The sequence below is a fragment of the Monopterus albus genome, unplaced genomic scaffold, assembly GCF_001952655.1.
Source record: "Monopterus albus unplaced genomic scaffold, M_albus_1.0 scaffold69.1, whole genome shotgun sequence".
Lineage (NCBI taxonomy): Eukaryota > Metazoa > Chordata > Actinopteri > Synbranchiformes > Synbranchidae > Monopterus > Monopterus albus.
In genome coordinates this window covers 3,006,211-3,020,854 of record NW_018127949.1, presented here as the reverse complement: position 1 = coordinate 3,020,854, position 14,644 = coordinate 3,006,211, and the positions used below count along the sequence as shown (strand labels likewise).

General features: G+C 38.4%; 4 protein-coding genes across 11 annotated transcripts in view; 3 read left to right on the top strand and 1 right to left on the bottom strand.

Annotated features, from left to right (window-relative positions):
• Positions 1–1,389: 1,389 nt before the first annotated feature.
• Positions 1,390–5,115, bottom strand: fbxl15 (F-box and leucine-rich repeat protein 15). 2 transcript variants are annotated; one of them, XM_020605369.1, is made up of 5 exons: positions 4,864–5,115; positions 4,360–4,522; positions 3,312–3,814; positions 2,967–3,193; positions 1,390–2,814 (listed from the first exon to the last, which is right to left on the bottom strand). In XM_020605369.1, exons 1-4 carry the CDS (start codon positions 4,887–4,889, stop codon positions 3,004–3,006), a joined length of 882 nt encoding a protein of 293 aa, XP_020461025.1. In that variant the 5' UTR covers positions 4,890–5,115; the 3' UTR covers positions 1,390–2,814; positions 2,967–3,003. The 2 variants fall into 2 exon arrangements, with proteins under 2 accessions (XP_020461025.1, XP_020461026.1); XM_020605370.1 differs by having other exon boundaries at positions 1,393–2,814; positions 4,360–4,519.
• On the top strand, positions 4,476–7,609 carry gpx9 (glutathione peroxidase 9). 4 transcript variants are annotated; one of them, XM_020605373.1, is made up of 7 exons: positions 4,495–4,550; positions 5,629–5,702; positions 5,866–5,961; positions 6,067–6,160; positions 6,563–6,693; positions 6,784–6,914; positions 7,002–7,609. In XM_020605373.1, exons 4-7 carry the CDS (start codon positions 6,088–6,090, stop codon positions 7,057–7,059), a joined length of 393 nt encoding a protein of 130 aa, XP_020461029.1. In that variant the 5' UTR covers positions 4,495–4,550; positions 5,629–5,702; positions 5,866–5,961; positions 6,067–6,087; the 3' UTR covers positions 7,060–7,609. The 4 variants fall into 4 exon arrangements, with proteins under 4 accessions (XP_020461031.1, XP_020461027.1, XP_020461030.1 ...); XM_020605375.1 differs by lacking the exon at positions 5,629–5,702 and having other exon boundaries at positions 4,476–4,550; positions 6,563–6,651; XM_020605371.1 differs by lacking the exon at positions 5,629–5,702 and having other exon boundaries at positions 4,476–4,550.
• Positions 7,610–7,894: 285 nt separating this feature from the next.
• On the top strand, positions 7,895–12,121 carry ndufb8 (NADH:ubiquinone oxidoreductase subunit B8). Its single transcript, XM_020605243.1, has 5 exons — positions 7,895–8,031; positions 8,268–8,394; positions 8,540–8,639; positions 11,049–11,204; positions 11,957–12,121. Exons 1-5 carry the CDS (start codon positions 7,917–7,919, stop codon positions 12,047–12,049), a joined length of 591 nt encoding a protein of 196 aa, XP_020460899.1. The 5' UTR covers positions 7,895–7,916; the 3' UTR covers positions 12,050–12,121.
• A 131-nt stretch (positions 12,122–12,252) lies between these two features.
• Positions 12,253–14,644, top strand: part of sec31b (SEC31 homolog B, COPII coat complex component) — a 10,556-nt gene continuing 8,164 nt past the window's right edge. The window contains exons 1-3 of one of the 4 annotated variants that reach the window (XM_020605238.1): positions 12,253–12,397; positions 13,105–13,345; positions 13,893–14,088. In XM_020605238.1, coding sequence (XP_020460894.1) covers positions 13,143–13,345; positions 13,893–14,088 — 399 coding nt within the window. In that variant the 5' untranslated portion in view covers positions 12,253–12,397; positions 13,105–13,142. Of the gene's footprint in view, positions 12,398–12,541; positions 12,913–12,935; positions 13,006–13,104; positions 13,346–13,892; positions 14,089–14,644 lie in introns of those variants that run through there. The other 3 variants (XM_020605241.1, XM_020605239.1, XM_020605240.1) reach the window with 3 other exon arrangements.

Sequence of the window (14,644 nt, the reverse complement as noted above, 5' to 3'; positions counted from 1 at the left end):
TAGACAGAGCTCTACTCTACACTACAGTTTGCGCTAACACAGCTATCAAAAGAGTTTTGAATCCTCTATGACTATGTTGGGTTGTAATTTTTGGTTCACAGCTATCAAAACATAGCTGCCATCTATCAGCCAGAAATTAAACTTAAAAATGTTTTACTAATAGGTACAGTATATTACATGCTGCCGGGAGCTAAAACTGCATTCTGAATAAAATGAACCAATTCATTGTACTGTCTTAGTATAAAATGATCAGTTACTTCTGATCAATAACTTAGACAAGTGCCAGATTATTGACAGGAAGACAAAATATGTTAGGCCGGCTATGTTTGAAAAATCCCCCCATACACTCAATCACTGGAACAGAAATTGCTGCATGGTATACAATAACACAGTCGTGTTTCCCCAGCCCCACCCCCAGATCAATGCTAATTGAGGTCCTCTATGATGAATGTATTTTGAAACATTTTTAACCCACTGGCTCTTGAACATCTACAAGGACGGGCCACTACTGATGGTTTGTGTACCTATTCATGTGATCGCAGGTGAGATTGAAAGGTTATTTTTTGATTCAGTATTCCTTTTAATTGCATTTCAATACAGGGACAAAAGTTTTCTATTTTGCGTCATGTTATTTTGAGAAGGACAAGTCATGAAAATAACCAGGCTTTTCACTTTTTAATTCCTGCTTAAAATGTCAGAAAAATCTTGCTTAATGTGGTTAAATGTGAGTAACTACTGCATGATATCAGCCTGAGTTGCTTCAGAAATTGAAATTTCAAGATTTACTTTATAACTAATGACACAGTGATGTCTCATTGGAGGCACAGCGGTACGATATGATGATCAGCACAACTAACAGAAGGCTGCTGGTCAATCCCTGAAGCCCCCCAAACACAGCTCTCAGTTGGTGCAAATTCAGCTTTTGGACAGCACACAGCAGATGGGCTAAACCATGCCATCAAGTGGAAAATAGACCTGTTGTGTTGTCACTGAGACAAGTTACGATGTAGTTTTGCCAATCGGACCGCCAGAGGAAACTGTCGGAGGGATTATTGACACATAGCTATGGAAACATGGGTACGCATTAATTCTTACTGTGCATTCACTGCATCGGGTGTTAATAAGATCATGTAGCAGTTGTTTCTTTTCATAACAGGTCTAACCAAATATTAGTCTTTCTCTAAATCTTAAAAAAGAGAGCCTTGCGCTTTTTATATACTCCAGACAGTGGATTCTGACACACATCACTGTGCTTCTTGAATGTACTGTAGTTTGGAAGTCATGCAGCCTTTCAAACAGAATTAAAACAGACCAATATCCTGACTCTTTGCTGCCACCTTGTGTCAGTTTAAGTCAGAGAGCCACAGAGAGGAGGTGAAGTCCATCTCTACCTACACCAGAGCAATGCTTTTACAAAAGCTTCATATGCCTGACAGTTAATGGAATTACAGCAATCTTGCTTATTCGGAGCAGTTTACAGATACAGGCCAACATCATTTTCATTTATCAAGAAGCATGTTATTGGCCATGAAAAACGCAGACCTGTGTCACAATTTTAACTATTTATTTGTTAAATCTGGCAAAAATAGTTGGGTTTGTCTTTGCTTCTAAACTTACTTAAGACCCTGTTACTAATAAAACTGACCAATACTTTTATTTTTAGCTGTGGAGGTCCATAGTCAGTACCCATAGCAGATTGGTGGCAATTTGTTCTACCTACCTGCAGGAAAAGTACCCCAAATGTCCATACTGCTAATTATATCATAGTATTTTATGCCTTTCTTATGGAAAAATAACAATCAATTCTGGTGGCACTGTATTTTACAATTTAATGTCTTATATAATTCATATACTATATTAAGGGCCAACAGCATGTGAACACATGAACACAGGTACTTTATACAATTTCAAAGAATGAAAGAAAAACAGTAAATTCCTATGCCTATTTCAACCACATCCTAGCCTATACAAGTATATATTTATTAACCATGTAAATTAAAGGGCTACTTTACCCACACCAATATACTTTCCAAATTACCCTAGTTACACCTAGCCATGCAGATACTGTAGTTCTAGTGTAACAACCAGTGTTGGTACCATTTTCATTGGGAAATTGTTAAAAACTGTTAACAGTGAGGTCTGTAACTTGTCCTGAGAAGCCAGGACATCATTGTTTCTTGAAGACATGTGGTCAGCACCACAAACAAATCTGCATTCAGCTTTATAAGACTCAGTAGTGGAGATATTGAAACCTGAACAAAACAAACTAACTAAAAAAGTAAAAAATAAAATAAAATAAAAACAAAGGTTAGACAAACTAGTGGTGAGAAATGTGGGGATTTCTGTAAACTGATTATTTAAGTTGGCACTTGCATGCAAAATTAAATGTTTAATTAAACTCAAACATGTTTAAATGTTTCTAAATGAAACATGTGATAACTGTGTTTTACAGTGTCATATACACTGAGTACTCAGTTCAAAAACCAAACATAACAATACTCTATATATATCGGCTAAAAATTCTCCTCTGTAAAGCCACGTTATTACAAAGCTAAGTAATTAAGAAATAGTGCAGTGATGTTTTTGGGACATGAGGCAGAAATTCTCTAATATTCATGGCTTTGTTCAGTCATTTGCAAATGTGGCATTATTTTCAGTTCCTTTATAAATATGCATCTTTGATTACATTCCAGTGAAGGTTTTTTAAAACATCATTTAGCAGCACAACAAATTCAGGTCTTCCTGGATTGTCTTGACATTTCTTAAAATACCTCACGTGCACGTGTGATACAGCTGCAAGCCCTATTAGGACACCTGTATCACAAGAAAGAAAAGGTTAATTACTGCTTGACTGCACTTAAACAAAGTATACTAGTAATAAATCAAGAGATGTTAAGTTATGGCCCTGTTTTGGATATAAACAAGTCAGAAGCTTATACAGTAGATAAATTGCTAATATTACCCACCTGTGTGCACCTGTTGGACAGACAGATTGCCCTTTGGCTATATTTGGAGATTGATAAAAGGAGCAAACCCCAGCACATCCTGAAGAAGTACCAGTGCCCTCTGTAAAGGCGGCTCAACATCAATCACTACATTGCGTTTCCGTAGAGGATCCAGGCTCGACTCTGTCACATTGTGACAGTGATTCACCTTCAGGGACTGCAGCTTTGGGCAGTACTCCGCAAGCGTCCTGTCAGCACAGCATGCAGAGGACAATATGGATGAGTGCATAAGCGAGGTAGTGCATGTCAACGTGTGGGCATGGATGGCACAAAGTTAGTTGCATTACACTTGAAAATAAGATATACCTGATGGACTGGTTCCTGACCCGCAGGCAGCCTGTCAGGTCCAGCTGCTCCAGGCCCCTGCAGTTCTTGGCCACCTCCTCCACCGACTCATCGGTGACATTAGCATTGACTGCCAGAGATAGACACTGCAAATTCAAACACTTCTTGGCTAGATAACAGATGGCATCGTCCTTGAGCTGGCGGCAGGCGGTGAGGTCGACTGACTGCAGCCCCCCGCAGTGATCAGCCAGGCTGCGTAAAGAAAGGCTGTCCACCCACTCGCAGTGTGCCAGGCCAAGGTGCTGGAGGTGCATGCAGCTCAGAGACACGGCCACCAGGGAGTGACGGGTGAGCCAAACACACCCGCTCATGTCCACTCTCTGCAGATGCTGGTTCTGGCCAATAACTGGCAGCAGCTCTTTGTCTGTCAGCCAGTCTGAACAGCTCTTAAGTGATAGGCTCTGGAGAACTTTGTTGTCCTTTAACATGGAGCAAAATGCTTCCTTGGGAATGCTTGGTCCAATCTGTAAATATCACAGCATAGCAGACAGCACATTTTTTCAAGAACTTGTACTGCAAACATCATACCTCTCACTTTAAATAGCAGAGCATCTGCATATCTTCAACCAACCTAAAAACCACTGAATTCCCTCAAAAGAGGTTTCATAGCCTTAATTTCTTTTGTTTTTACAAATGTAAACATTTTGTCTTGCCTGTCACAGACAGTAACATTACTTAGAATTTGTTGAATTACTTTGAATTTGTTGACCGGTGCAATAGTGGAATGTGCACGCCAGAGATCCAGGTTACATTAATGAATTACTTATACATTACTAAGAATTGGTGCTATATACAGCTGAGAAGTACTGACAAAATGTGACATACAAGTCAATAATAGAATTTATACAGATTGCCCCTACTGCTTTTCTGGCTATTCTCAGACCAGTGAAAATAGTTTAAAAATTTTTAAATCTTAAATTTAATTTGGTGGACACTACAGAAACTCTGTAAAGGTAAATTAAACATTTCATTGAAATGTTTTCCAGCATCATACTTCATGAGGACTTACCAGGGACAGATCAAAAACCCTGCAGTTGGCCATATACACCTGAATGAGGCTGTGGAACTGCTTGCTCACTCTTTGCAGCCTGACCAGGTGTTGCAGCGGCAAATGGCATAAAATATGTGGGACGAGTACATCCTCCCAGGGCAGATCCAGAAGATGACAACTGCTGGAGAGATTCAAACCTTGTTTTACAGGTGAACTTTGATATTGAATGCAACGCTAAAGCGGTTTAACAGAAGCAATCATAAACACGATTAAATGTCAACAAACGTCTTTAAAAAGCGAGATTAGTGGCATCAATATTACATTTGCAATAGAGAATCAGCCTTGTCGCGGTAAAATATTTATAAACTAAAGTGAGCTGCCAGAAATAAATGGGAACAACAACAACCAGCTACATTTCCCAGTGACTTGGTTATGGTTGCTATCGCTGTTAGCTGAGAAGCTAGCCTACACCGGCAACTGCTTTTGAAATAAATAAAAAAACACATTTTAAAAGGCACTTACGTTCGCATCTTAGCTCCTTCATTCATTCTGAGTCGGCCGTGTTATACTGAGTTTTTAGGGACTTGTCTTTCTTCATAAATATGCCAAAATAATGTATTTTCCTTTAGCATCTTGCAATCACTTGAGGTGTAACCCAAACCCAATGTTGCGTTAACGTGCTGTAGGAAGAATCCTGCACGCTATTTCCTACCATCCATTCTGTTGATAGAGCGCATAGTTCAGTTGCAGACCACTTGTATTGACTAAAACAATAAATACGACCAACAAATTAAGGAGAAATATGTGGAAATGTGCCACCAAATAGGCTACTATTTAAATGTTTGAGAATTTGAATTTATGGTCTCATAACAAAATAATAAAAGTAGGCTAATAATATAGGAAAGCTTTACGAGTAAAAGATGAACGCAGCAGTTGTAATGATCCTGGTTTACGTAAATGATCATGTTAAAGGGAATGTACACGCTACACGTTTCATGTCGCGATCATAAAATATCTCTTTAAAATGTTTTATACAGAGCCTCCACACTGCCATGGTTTAGTCAGCATGTGTAAGTTTAATGTTGATTTTAAAAACATCTTTATTGGCAAAATAATACTACCAGTAAAATAAATACTATACATCAAAACAACTAGTTCAGACCTCAGTGTTGTTCTGTTACAAAACAAAGTTGTCTGCTGTAAAAAGAAAATGATGGTGGTCTGCTGCTATGTTTATTTTGAATATTTAATTTCACAAATCCTAATTAGCTGCCACCATTTTAACAGCTATTCTTCCTGGTAAACATGTGTTGAACAAATGACTATCCTGCCAGCTCACATCTGCCCAGAAGAACAATGAGGTCAGTCACGCGGAACAATTGCTGACCCATGAGTTGTGTTTCAGTGAATGAGATGAATCAACAGGGTGGCTGAGTGAATACTCACTCTTGACTGACTGCAATCACATACACAAACTAAAGTACAAGCATGTCAAATAAATTAGTTTATGATTTCTCTGCTAAGACCCTGGATGGACAGCTGATCCCACTCAGTAACTACAGGGGTAAGGTGCTTCTCATCGTCAATGTTGCCACCTTCTGAGGGTCAACAAAAGGAGAGGTAATAATCTGTAAGAGCATTACCTGATGACAGTTAGATCATATTATCACATAGCCTGTGCTGTAATTATTATTTAAGGCATTTGATTATGTCCTATTCCCTCAGTACCACCGACTGAATGCACTGATGGAAATGTTTGGCAACTTTAACTTTACTGTTCTGGCATTCTCCTGCAACCAGTTTGGTCTTCAGTCACCAGGTAATGAAGTTTTTGAGCTGTGGTATATTATTACCTAGGTGATGTGTCAAGAGAAATACTCTACTTTATATATATTTATATCAGTTATGGAAAGTATATTTTTTCAGTACTTTTTTAAAGTATTTAACTTGTGCATTACTTCTACTACATTCAGGGAATTGCAACCTATTGCAGTGTTTTGCTCAACTTCATTTATTTTACTTTTCAAATTACAATTTTACATTAACAATATTATAAAAATCTAATTTGTTGTTAAAGATTAAACCAGTGACTTGTGACCTTTAACACAAAGTTGTGTCTGGTTCCACTAAAGTATGATCTGTCCTCTAATCTTCTCATACAATTTTGAAGACAATATTGTGAACATATGTTTAAAACACTGCATATGTCTATGTTTTTCAGAAGTGAATCATGAAACCCTCAGTATTCTGAAGCATGTGAGACCTGGTGGGGGCTTTGTGCCAAAGTTTCCAGTCTTTGGGAAGGTTAAGGTGAACGGACTAAACGAAGATCCTCTTTTTACTTATCTAAAGGTAGTTTGTTTTATATAGGATTTGAATATAAGATTATTGGCTGAAATAGTCTTATAGGATACTATTGCTGTCGTTTCTTGTTTGCCACAGGAATCTTTGCCATCTGTCAACCCTGTTATTGGAGATATTAACAAATTCTACTGGTCCCCAGTCAAAGTCAGTGACATTCGGTGGAATTTTGAGAAGTTTCTTATTACTGCAAATGGCATACCTTTCAAAAGGTGAAGTCATAAATCCTAGACTTCAAGTTAGAATCTACAAAATCCTTTATTATGTTTGACTTAAGTCTGTGTTTTTCTTTGCTGTAGGTATGAACTTCACAGCCCCATAGAGAAAGTAGAGAAGGACATAGTGGAACTTCTTTGATGGCCTTATCTCAGTTTAACACCAGTGGCAGAATGATGATCCCCCAGTAAATGCGACACATGCACCTGAGCTGGATCTGATGGGAATAGGAACAAGTCTCTGAGCTTCAGAGCATTCGCTCAAAAACAAGTTCCTTTCAGCCACTGAAGTAGCTTTCATGCAACTGTCACACCTTTCTCCAATTTGATGGTGTCTACTCAAAAATAAATAGGAATGAAACACAATAAAACAAATATTTAAGTAGTTGTTGCTTTTATTGTCAATCCTGAAATTGCTATATTTTAACTGGTTATATTGGTTACCTATCAGTCACTACTAAGTGAAAAATTGCAAGTAAACATCATTCATTCAAAATACAACTTAAGTAAAAGTACAAACATGTACACCAGGTATCCTATAAAAGTAAGAGTATATTTGTTTTCCTTCTGTGACTGATACATTATCTTATATGATAGCACTGTTGTTTATACTAGTGCATCAGTGTAGGAATAGCCTTTTACTGTTGTTGCTTGTTGAAGCAGAGCTAGTTTTAAATAAACAGATATAGTGTAATCCAGTGGTTCAGTACACATACCTTAAAGTTGTACTAGAGTTTTCTTAGTTATTTTCCACTCCTGTTTTTATTCTTACTAATAGATTAGGCTATTTAAATTGTTTTTTTTATTTATGAAACTATATATTTAACTGTCATATTGTGCAATAGGCTCATTTTAATTTAACATAATAACAGTTAATATATCAGTTTGTAATAAATTAGTTACAGACATACCTTGTTTCATATACTATACGCGTATGACATTTCGAGTTAAGAACTGGTCCTTATGCCGACCCATACTTCTAGCGCATGCGTACTTTTTATGCTGCCAGAGCAGCCAGTAAACATGGCTGGGGTTGTTTTCCGACGGTGGGCCCGAGCACTCTCTAATGGGAACAGATCTGGCATTTCAGCCTTTCTGTTAGGAAATAGAGCAGGTAAGAGGTTTATTAGATTTTGGTCATACCATGTAATGAACATCTGTGAAGATATGTTTAAAATGGTAAGGTTTGAAGCCTGGAATATACGTAACCTTGACATCGTAACGTTAGCTTAGCTGAACGGCTAACGCTATTTAGAATAGATAATAAACGTTATTGCCTCATTCGTATTCGCTTGACAACGTTATAGCTTGACCTTGGTTTGCTCACATATGCAATTACTGGTGTTTCAGCCTCTGGTATGACAAAGGACAGTCTACCTGGATCGTACCCGAAGACTCCAGAGGAGAGAGCTGCAGCTGCAAAGAAGTACAATATAAGGGTCGAGGACTATGAACCTTATCCCGACCGAGGCGAGGGGTGAGCTTCATTTTGAAAACGTTTTCCATTCATAGAAATATTAGCTGCACTTGTTTCCTCTGTGGTGTTAGTGAAATGCTGGAATGCTATTTGTTATGATTGTTTACCAAATGCATATAGAAAAAAAATGTTTCTTTGTTTGTAGTTTTGGCGATTATCCAAAGCTACCAGAAAGATCTCAGAGTGAGAGAGACCCATGGTACCAATGGGACCATCCTGACCTGAGGAGGAACTGGGGAGAGCCGGTAGGATACTGAAGAGTTTATTTCCCACTGTCTGAAACATTTACTGTTTTGACATCATGTGCAGCTGTTAAGTCAGGTCTGCTGTTATTTGCTGCTATAAGACTATCACAGTTATATCAGTATTGTATATACCAGATGACAAGCAACAAGAATTTGCAATATAAGAGCTGGTTCCACCAAATTTGCAACACACAAGGTGTGATTTTTACACAAGAAAATGTTCTTATTGTCCATTCATACATTTCACTCATCAAAACAAATACCATACTTGCACCCCATGCATGAGCATGCACTAGCCCAGTAGGTATTGCAAATTCATTTTCAGTTTGTGAGCCACAATTCTTAATGAAACATGAAACTGCTCACTGCTCGCTGTTAATTTGTGATCCGAGTATAGTCGGTACTGGCAAATTGCATGTGTAAAATATATGTTTGCTGTAATTTATAAACAGTGTTCTGTGCAATACATGTCTTGGTACCAATTCCTAAAAAAACACCTAGATCCCAATGAATAATGTTATGTGTTTGTGTAAAATATTATATTGGCCTTTCAAATATCAGCATAATATTACTATCAGCATCTGGCTTTAGATTTTGCTTTTAAATGCCCATTATAATATTTAGAGAGCAATGCACATTTATTTTTTCACAATTCAGTATATATTTCTACAGCATAAAAAAGACACCACAGCAATATTGTTGTATAATCTCTGACGACTGTATATGCATATACAAGTGTTTCTAGGCCACCTGGAAGCACCATGGTAGCTTGAGATTTTGACATTTCTACAGATAACAGAAACATTTCTGACATGTTTGCTTTTTGATATATACAGTCAGGGAAAAAATTATTTGAACCCCAGCTGATTTTGTAAGTTTGCCCACTAACAAAGAAATGATCCGTCTACAATTTCAATGGTAGGTTTATATGAACAGTGAGAGAGACAACAATAACAAAAAAAATCCAGAAAAATGTATTACAAAAAAAGTTATAAAGTAATTTGCATTTTCATGAATGAAATAAGTATTTGATCCCTTTGCAAAACGTGCTTTAGTACTTGGTGGCAAAACCTTTGTTGACAATCACAGAGGTCAGATGTTTCTTGTAGTTGGCCACAAGGTTGGCTCACATCTCAGGGGGGATTTTGACCCACTCCTCTTTGCAGATCCTCTCCAAGTCATTAATGTTTTGTAGCTGATGTTTGGCAACTCGACCCTTCAGCTCCTTCCACAGATTTTCTATGGGATTAAGGTCTGGAGACTGACTATGCCACTCCATGACCTTAATATGCTTCTTCTTGAGCCAATCCTTTGTTGCCTTGGCCGTGTGTTTTGGATCATTGTCATGCTGGAATACCCAACCACGACCCATTTTCAATGCCCTGACTGAGGGAAGGAGGTTCAGCATTCCTCCTCCTCCAAACACGGCGAATTGAGTTGATGCCAAAGAGGTCGATTTTGGTCTCATCTGACCACAACACTTTCACCCAGTCTTCCTCTGATTCAGTCAGATGTTCAGTGGCAAACTTCAAACGGGCCTGTAGATGTGCTTTCTTGAGCAGGGGGACCTTGCGGGCACAGCAGGATTTCAGTCCTTCACGGCGTAGTGTGTTACCAACTGTTTTTTTGGTGACTATGGTCCCAGCTGCCTTGAGATCATTGACAAGTTCCTCCCGAGTAGTTCTGGGCTGATTCCTCACCGTTCTCATTATCATTGAAACTCCACGAGGTGAGATCTTGCATGGAGCTCCAGACCGAGGGAGATTGGCAGTTAATTTATGTTTCTTCCATTTGCGAATAATCGCACCAACTGTTGTCACCTTCTCACCCAGCTGCTTGGCGATGGTCTTGTAGCCCATTCCAGCCTTGTGTAGGTCCACAATCTTGTCCCTGACGTCCTTGGAAAGCTCTTTGGTCTTGGCCATAGTGAAGAGTTTGGAATCAGGATTGACTGTGGACAGGTCTCGTTTATACAGGTAACGAGCTGAGAGGGCTCCCAATGTCAGCTTGTTACCTGTATAAAATACACCTGGGAGCCAGAGATCTTGCTGACTGATAGGGGATCAAATACTTATTTCATTCATGAAAATGTAAATTACTTTATAACCTTTTTTGTAATGCATTTTTCTGGATGTTTGTTATTGTTGTGTCTCTTACTGTTCAAATAAACCTACCATTGAAATTGTAGACGGATCATTTCTTTGTTAGTGGGCAAACTTACAAAATCAGCTGGGGTTCAAATAATTTTTTCCCTGACTGTAGATGGTGTTAAGATCGGCTTGATTGAACAAAGGCACTACTTTTGCAACGATGTGTAATTAACATCTTAGTTAGATGACTAAATAACAAGTTATCACAGTATGAGATTGTCCATGACCATTTCAGTGATTGGTTTCTGTATGTTTTTAGATGCACTGGGATTTTGATGCGTACATTAGGAACCGTGTGGATACCTCTCCCAGCCCTGTGTCCTGGTCCTCAATGAGTAAACAGCTGTTTGGTTTCATCGGGTTCATGCTGTTAATGTTCTATCTTGGGGAGAAATTCCCGTCCTACCAACCTGTTGTAAGTACAGACCACTGCTGGGTTTTATACAGCATTTTCGGGGAACATGAAATGACCTGATCAAATTAATCAGTGATTTTAAAGGCAAAGAATAGCTGTCTGTAGCTCAGAGCTCTAGCTGCATATGATTTAGTTTTTTGTCTTCTCCTTTGTCACTTATCTACATTTGTGTGTTATCCCATCTGTGCGTATCGGCAAACTAACATTGTGAATTGTAACATGTGCTTGACAGCCCCCTACTGCATCAGTTTTAACTTTTCAGTTAGTCACAGTAAAGGTTGCTCAGATTGCCTTGACTAGTCTGACAGATAAGCATACTGTAAATTATAACTATTATGTAAATGTTTAAGTGTATACATTTTTAAAGGTATGCAGAGATTTAGCTCATTACATAACACATGGATGATGAACCTTAGCAGTGGTGTTATGTTGTTCAATTTCTAGTCAGTTTCAACTGATTAGCCACAACATATTTGAGAGAAACATGACTGTTAATGCAGCAGACAAGACATACCAATGAAATGTTCTGCTCAGACCATAAGATTATAAAGTGAGTTGGACATCTGTGGATATTTAAGTTTATTAAAAAAAGAACATCTGAATATCTGTGATTTGTTAAAATATATGAGAATATATCTTGCTTTTATGTCGCTCAATTTTGGTACTGTCCTGTAGAATTTTTTTTTTTATTGTGCCCTGTAACTACGGCATGGCTGTGCACATTTTCAATAAAGCTTTTTTGTCTGTTTTAGGCACCGAAACAGTATCCCTACAATGATCTGTACTTGGAGAGAGGAGGAGATCCTGACAAACAACCAGAGGAAGTCAAACATTATGAAATCTGACTAAAATCTTAGTCTACTTGTGTTTGTGTATATATTTCTGTTAAGAATAAAGACTTATGTTAACACTTGAAATTAATGTTTTTGTGGCAGTTTATTTTGTGTGCCCAAAGAACGTAATATTGCATAAAAGGTGGTAATGGCTCAAAAATTAACATCAAATTTAGAATTTAAACTCAGAGAGACACTTTTCTGGATTTTTGGATATATGTCCGTGTCGGCCACCGTAGCCTAGTGACAACACGGCAAAGCACTTTGGTCGGATTACCCTGTGGCTAAGCTGCTAGCTTGGCTGATAAGTAGCACTCCTGGTTGTTGCGGGCAATCAGTCGTTCATAATAGACAGTTCACGTGAGTTACTCTCAAAATTGTATTTATGTTTCTACTGGGTTTAAACACTTCAGATACATAGTACTTCCTATTTATATTGAAATATAGTAACAAGGGTGGTGGCTTGCTTGCTAGCTAGCGGCAACATCGGCTCCGGTTGTGCTCTGAAATCAAGCACTGTTGGCAAGAAGTGAACCTACTAGTTGACGTTAGCTCACTTGTCTCGTGTGTGGTGGTTTGCGTGAGAAATTACTTGATCCCGTAAAAACTGTTGGGGCAGGGTAATAAAGACAACAACCACTCTAATCTGTTAATATGTTTTAGTAGACTGACGTTAGATCTGTTTGGAGCCGTACATGCGAAATGCTCATCGTAGCTACATATCACGTTACCTTAAATTAGTTTTTAAGTGCCTATAATGTAGATGATATCGCCGGTAACTACATTATAGTCACTACTGTGTATTCAACACAAAATCCTGGTATATACACACTTTGCAACACGGGCGGAAGCGTCCAGTAGCAGTAAACCGCTTGGTAAGTTATTGCAGGTGCAGGAAATAGTCGGAGACCATCTGTCAGTAAGGGTGGCACCCTATTACAATCAAGTTAGAAAGTAGGAGTATTTGGGTTGGTAGTCACATTTTGTCTTCCTTCATTTAAAGGTACTTAGCAAATTGTTAATTAGCAGCAATTGCATCGTGAACAAATGTATTTTTCTTGATTTAGAGTCCAATTGTGCGTCCGGAACATTAACCTTAAGGAAAATGAAGCTGAAAGAGATTCAGAGAACAGCCCACCAGGCGTGGAGTCCGGCTGGACACCATCCTATCTATCTGGCCTTGGGAACATCAGCACAACAGCTTGATGCCTCTTTCAATACTACGGCTGCCCTAGAAATATTCGAGATGGATTTTTCGGACTGCTCTCAGGATATGCAGCTCAAAGGCTCATTACCCACCTCAAACAGGTAAAATCTATAGTAGCTGCACAATAATAACATACATTTTGTTGGCAAGATTTTAAACCACAGTTCTTGCACCACTGTCCAAATCAGCCACTGTAGAAAAGTGGCCTGCCTCATCATTCACCCAGAAGTTAATCACTTATTTAAAAATTTGAATTTAAATATATCTTGTATAAATATTTTTATCATAACAGTTTAGAACCCCAAAATTATGAGTTTACTATCATATACAGCAAATCATTGCTGGAACCAGCAAACATTTGACACTTTAGTTTTATGAATGAATAAATAGTTGCCACATAATTATACAGTGATCGTCAATTAATTGTTGCAGCTCTAATCTTGACACATTAGCCACAAATCTTTATCCTTACTCACTTTGCAAAGGCATATCTAGTCTAGGTTTTTTTGACCTCACATGCAAGTAGTTTGAGAGTTGAATGTATAGCCTTTGCATGCAGTCCTGAACTACAAGTGATACAGCAAGTTTTAAACACCATGAGTCAGTCATTAGGTAGAAATAATTTGCTATACCTTTCATATTCCATAGGTTGCACAGTATCGTGTGGGTGAATTTTGGAATGGGAGCAGATGGTACTGGAGGGAGACTGGTTGGTGGCAGTGAAAATGGCACCGTGACTGTTTATAGTCCGGAGGCCATAATGAGCTCTGGAGTGGAAGCAGTAGTGGGACAGTCTAACAAACATACAGGGCCCGTTCGAGCACTCGATTTCAACCCATTTCAGGTAAATATCTGGACACCAAATCTATATCCTTAGAGCCAGTTTACAGTGGGTACGGAAAGTATTCAGACCCCCTTAAATTTTTCCCTCTTTATATTGCAGCCATATGCTAAAATCATTAAAGTTCATTTTTTTCCTCATTAATGTACACACAGCACCCCATATTGACAGAAAAACACAGAATTTTTGACATTTTTGCAGATTTATTAAAAAAGAAAAACTGAAATATCACATGGTCATAAGTATTCAGACCCTTTGCTGTGACACTCATATATTTAACTTAGGTGCTGCCCATTTTTTCTGATCATCCCTGAGATGGTTCTACACCTTCATTTGAGTCCAGCGGTGTTTGATTATACTGATTGGACGTGATTAGGAAAGCCACACACCTGTCTACATAAGACCCTACAGCTCACAGTGCATGTCAGAGCAAATGAGAATCATGAGGTCAAAGGAACTGCCTGAAGAGCTCAGAGACAGAATTGTGGCAAGGCACAGATCTGGCCAAGGTTACAAAAAAAAAATTTCTGCTGCACTTAAGGTTCCTAAGAGCACAGTG

Coding starts and splice junctions, on each gene's coding strand:
- gpx9 (XM_020605371.1), top strand. CDS start 6,088: ATGGAAATGTTTGGCAACTTTAACTTTACTGTTCTGGCATTCTCCTGC. Junction 6,694..6,783: donor CTCTTTTTACTTATCTAAAG/GTAGTTTGTTTT, acceptor TGTTTGCCACAG/GAATCTTTGCCATCTGTCAA. Junction 6,915..7,001: donor AATGGCATACCTTTCAAAAG/GTGAAGTCATAA, acceptor TCTTTGCTGTAG/GTATGAACTTCACAGCCCCA.
- fbxl15 (XM_020605369.1), bottom strand. CDS start 4,889: ATGAATGAAGGAGCTAAGATGCGAAC. Junction 4,523..4,863: donor GAAGGAGCTAAGATGCGAAC/GTAAGTGCCTTT, acceptor GAATCTCTCCAG/CAGTTGTCATCTTCTGGATC. Junction 3,194..3,311: donor GTCAGGAACCAGTCCATCAG/GTATATCTTATT, acceptor CTGTGCTGACAG/GACGCTTGCGGAGTACTGCC.
- ndufb8 (XM_020605243.1), top strand. CDS start 7,917: ATGCTGCCAGAGCAGCCAGTAAACATGGCTGGGGTTGTTTTCCGACGG. Junction 8,032..8,267: donor TCTGTTAGGAAATAGAGCAG/GTAAGAGGTTTA, acceptor CTGGTGTTTCAG/CCTCTGGTATGACAAAGGAC. Junction 8,395..8,539: donor TATCCCGACCGAGGCGAGGG/GTGAGCTTCATT, acceptor CTTTGTTTGTAG/TTTTGGCGATTATCCAAAGC.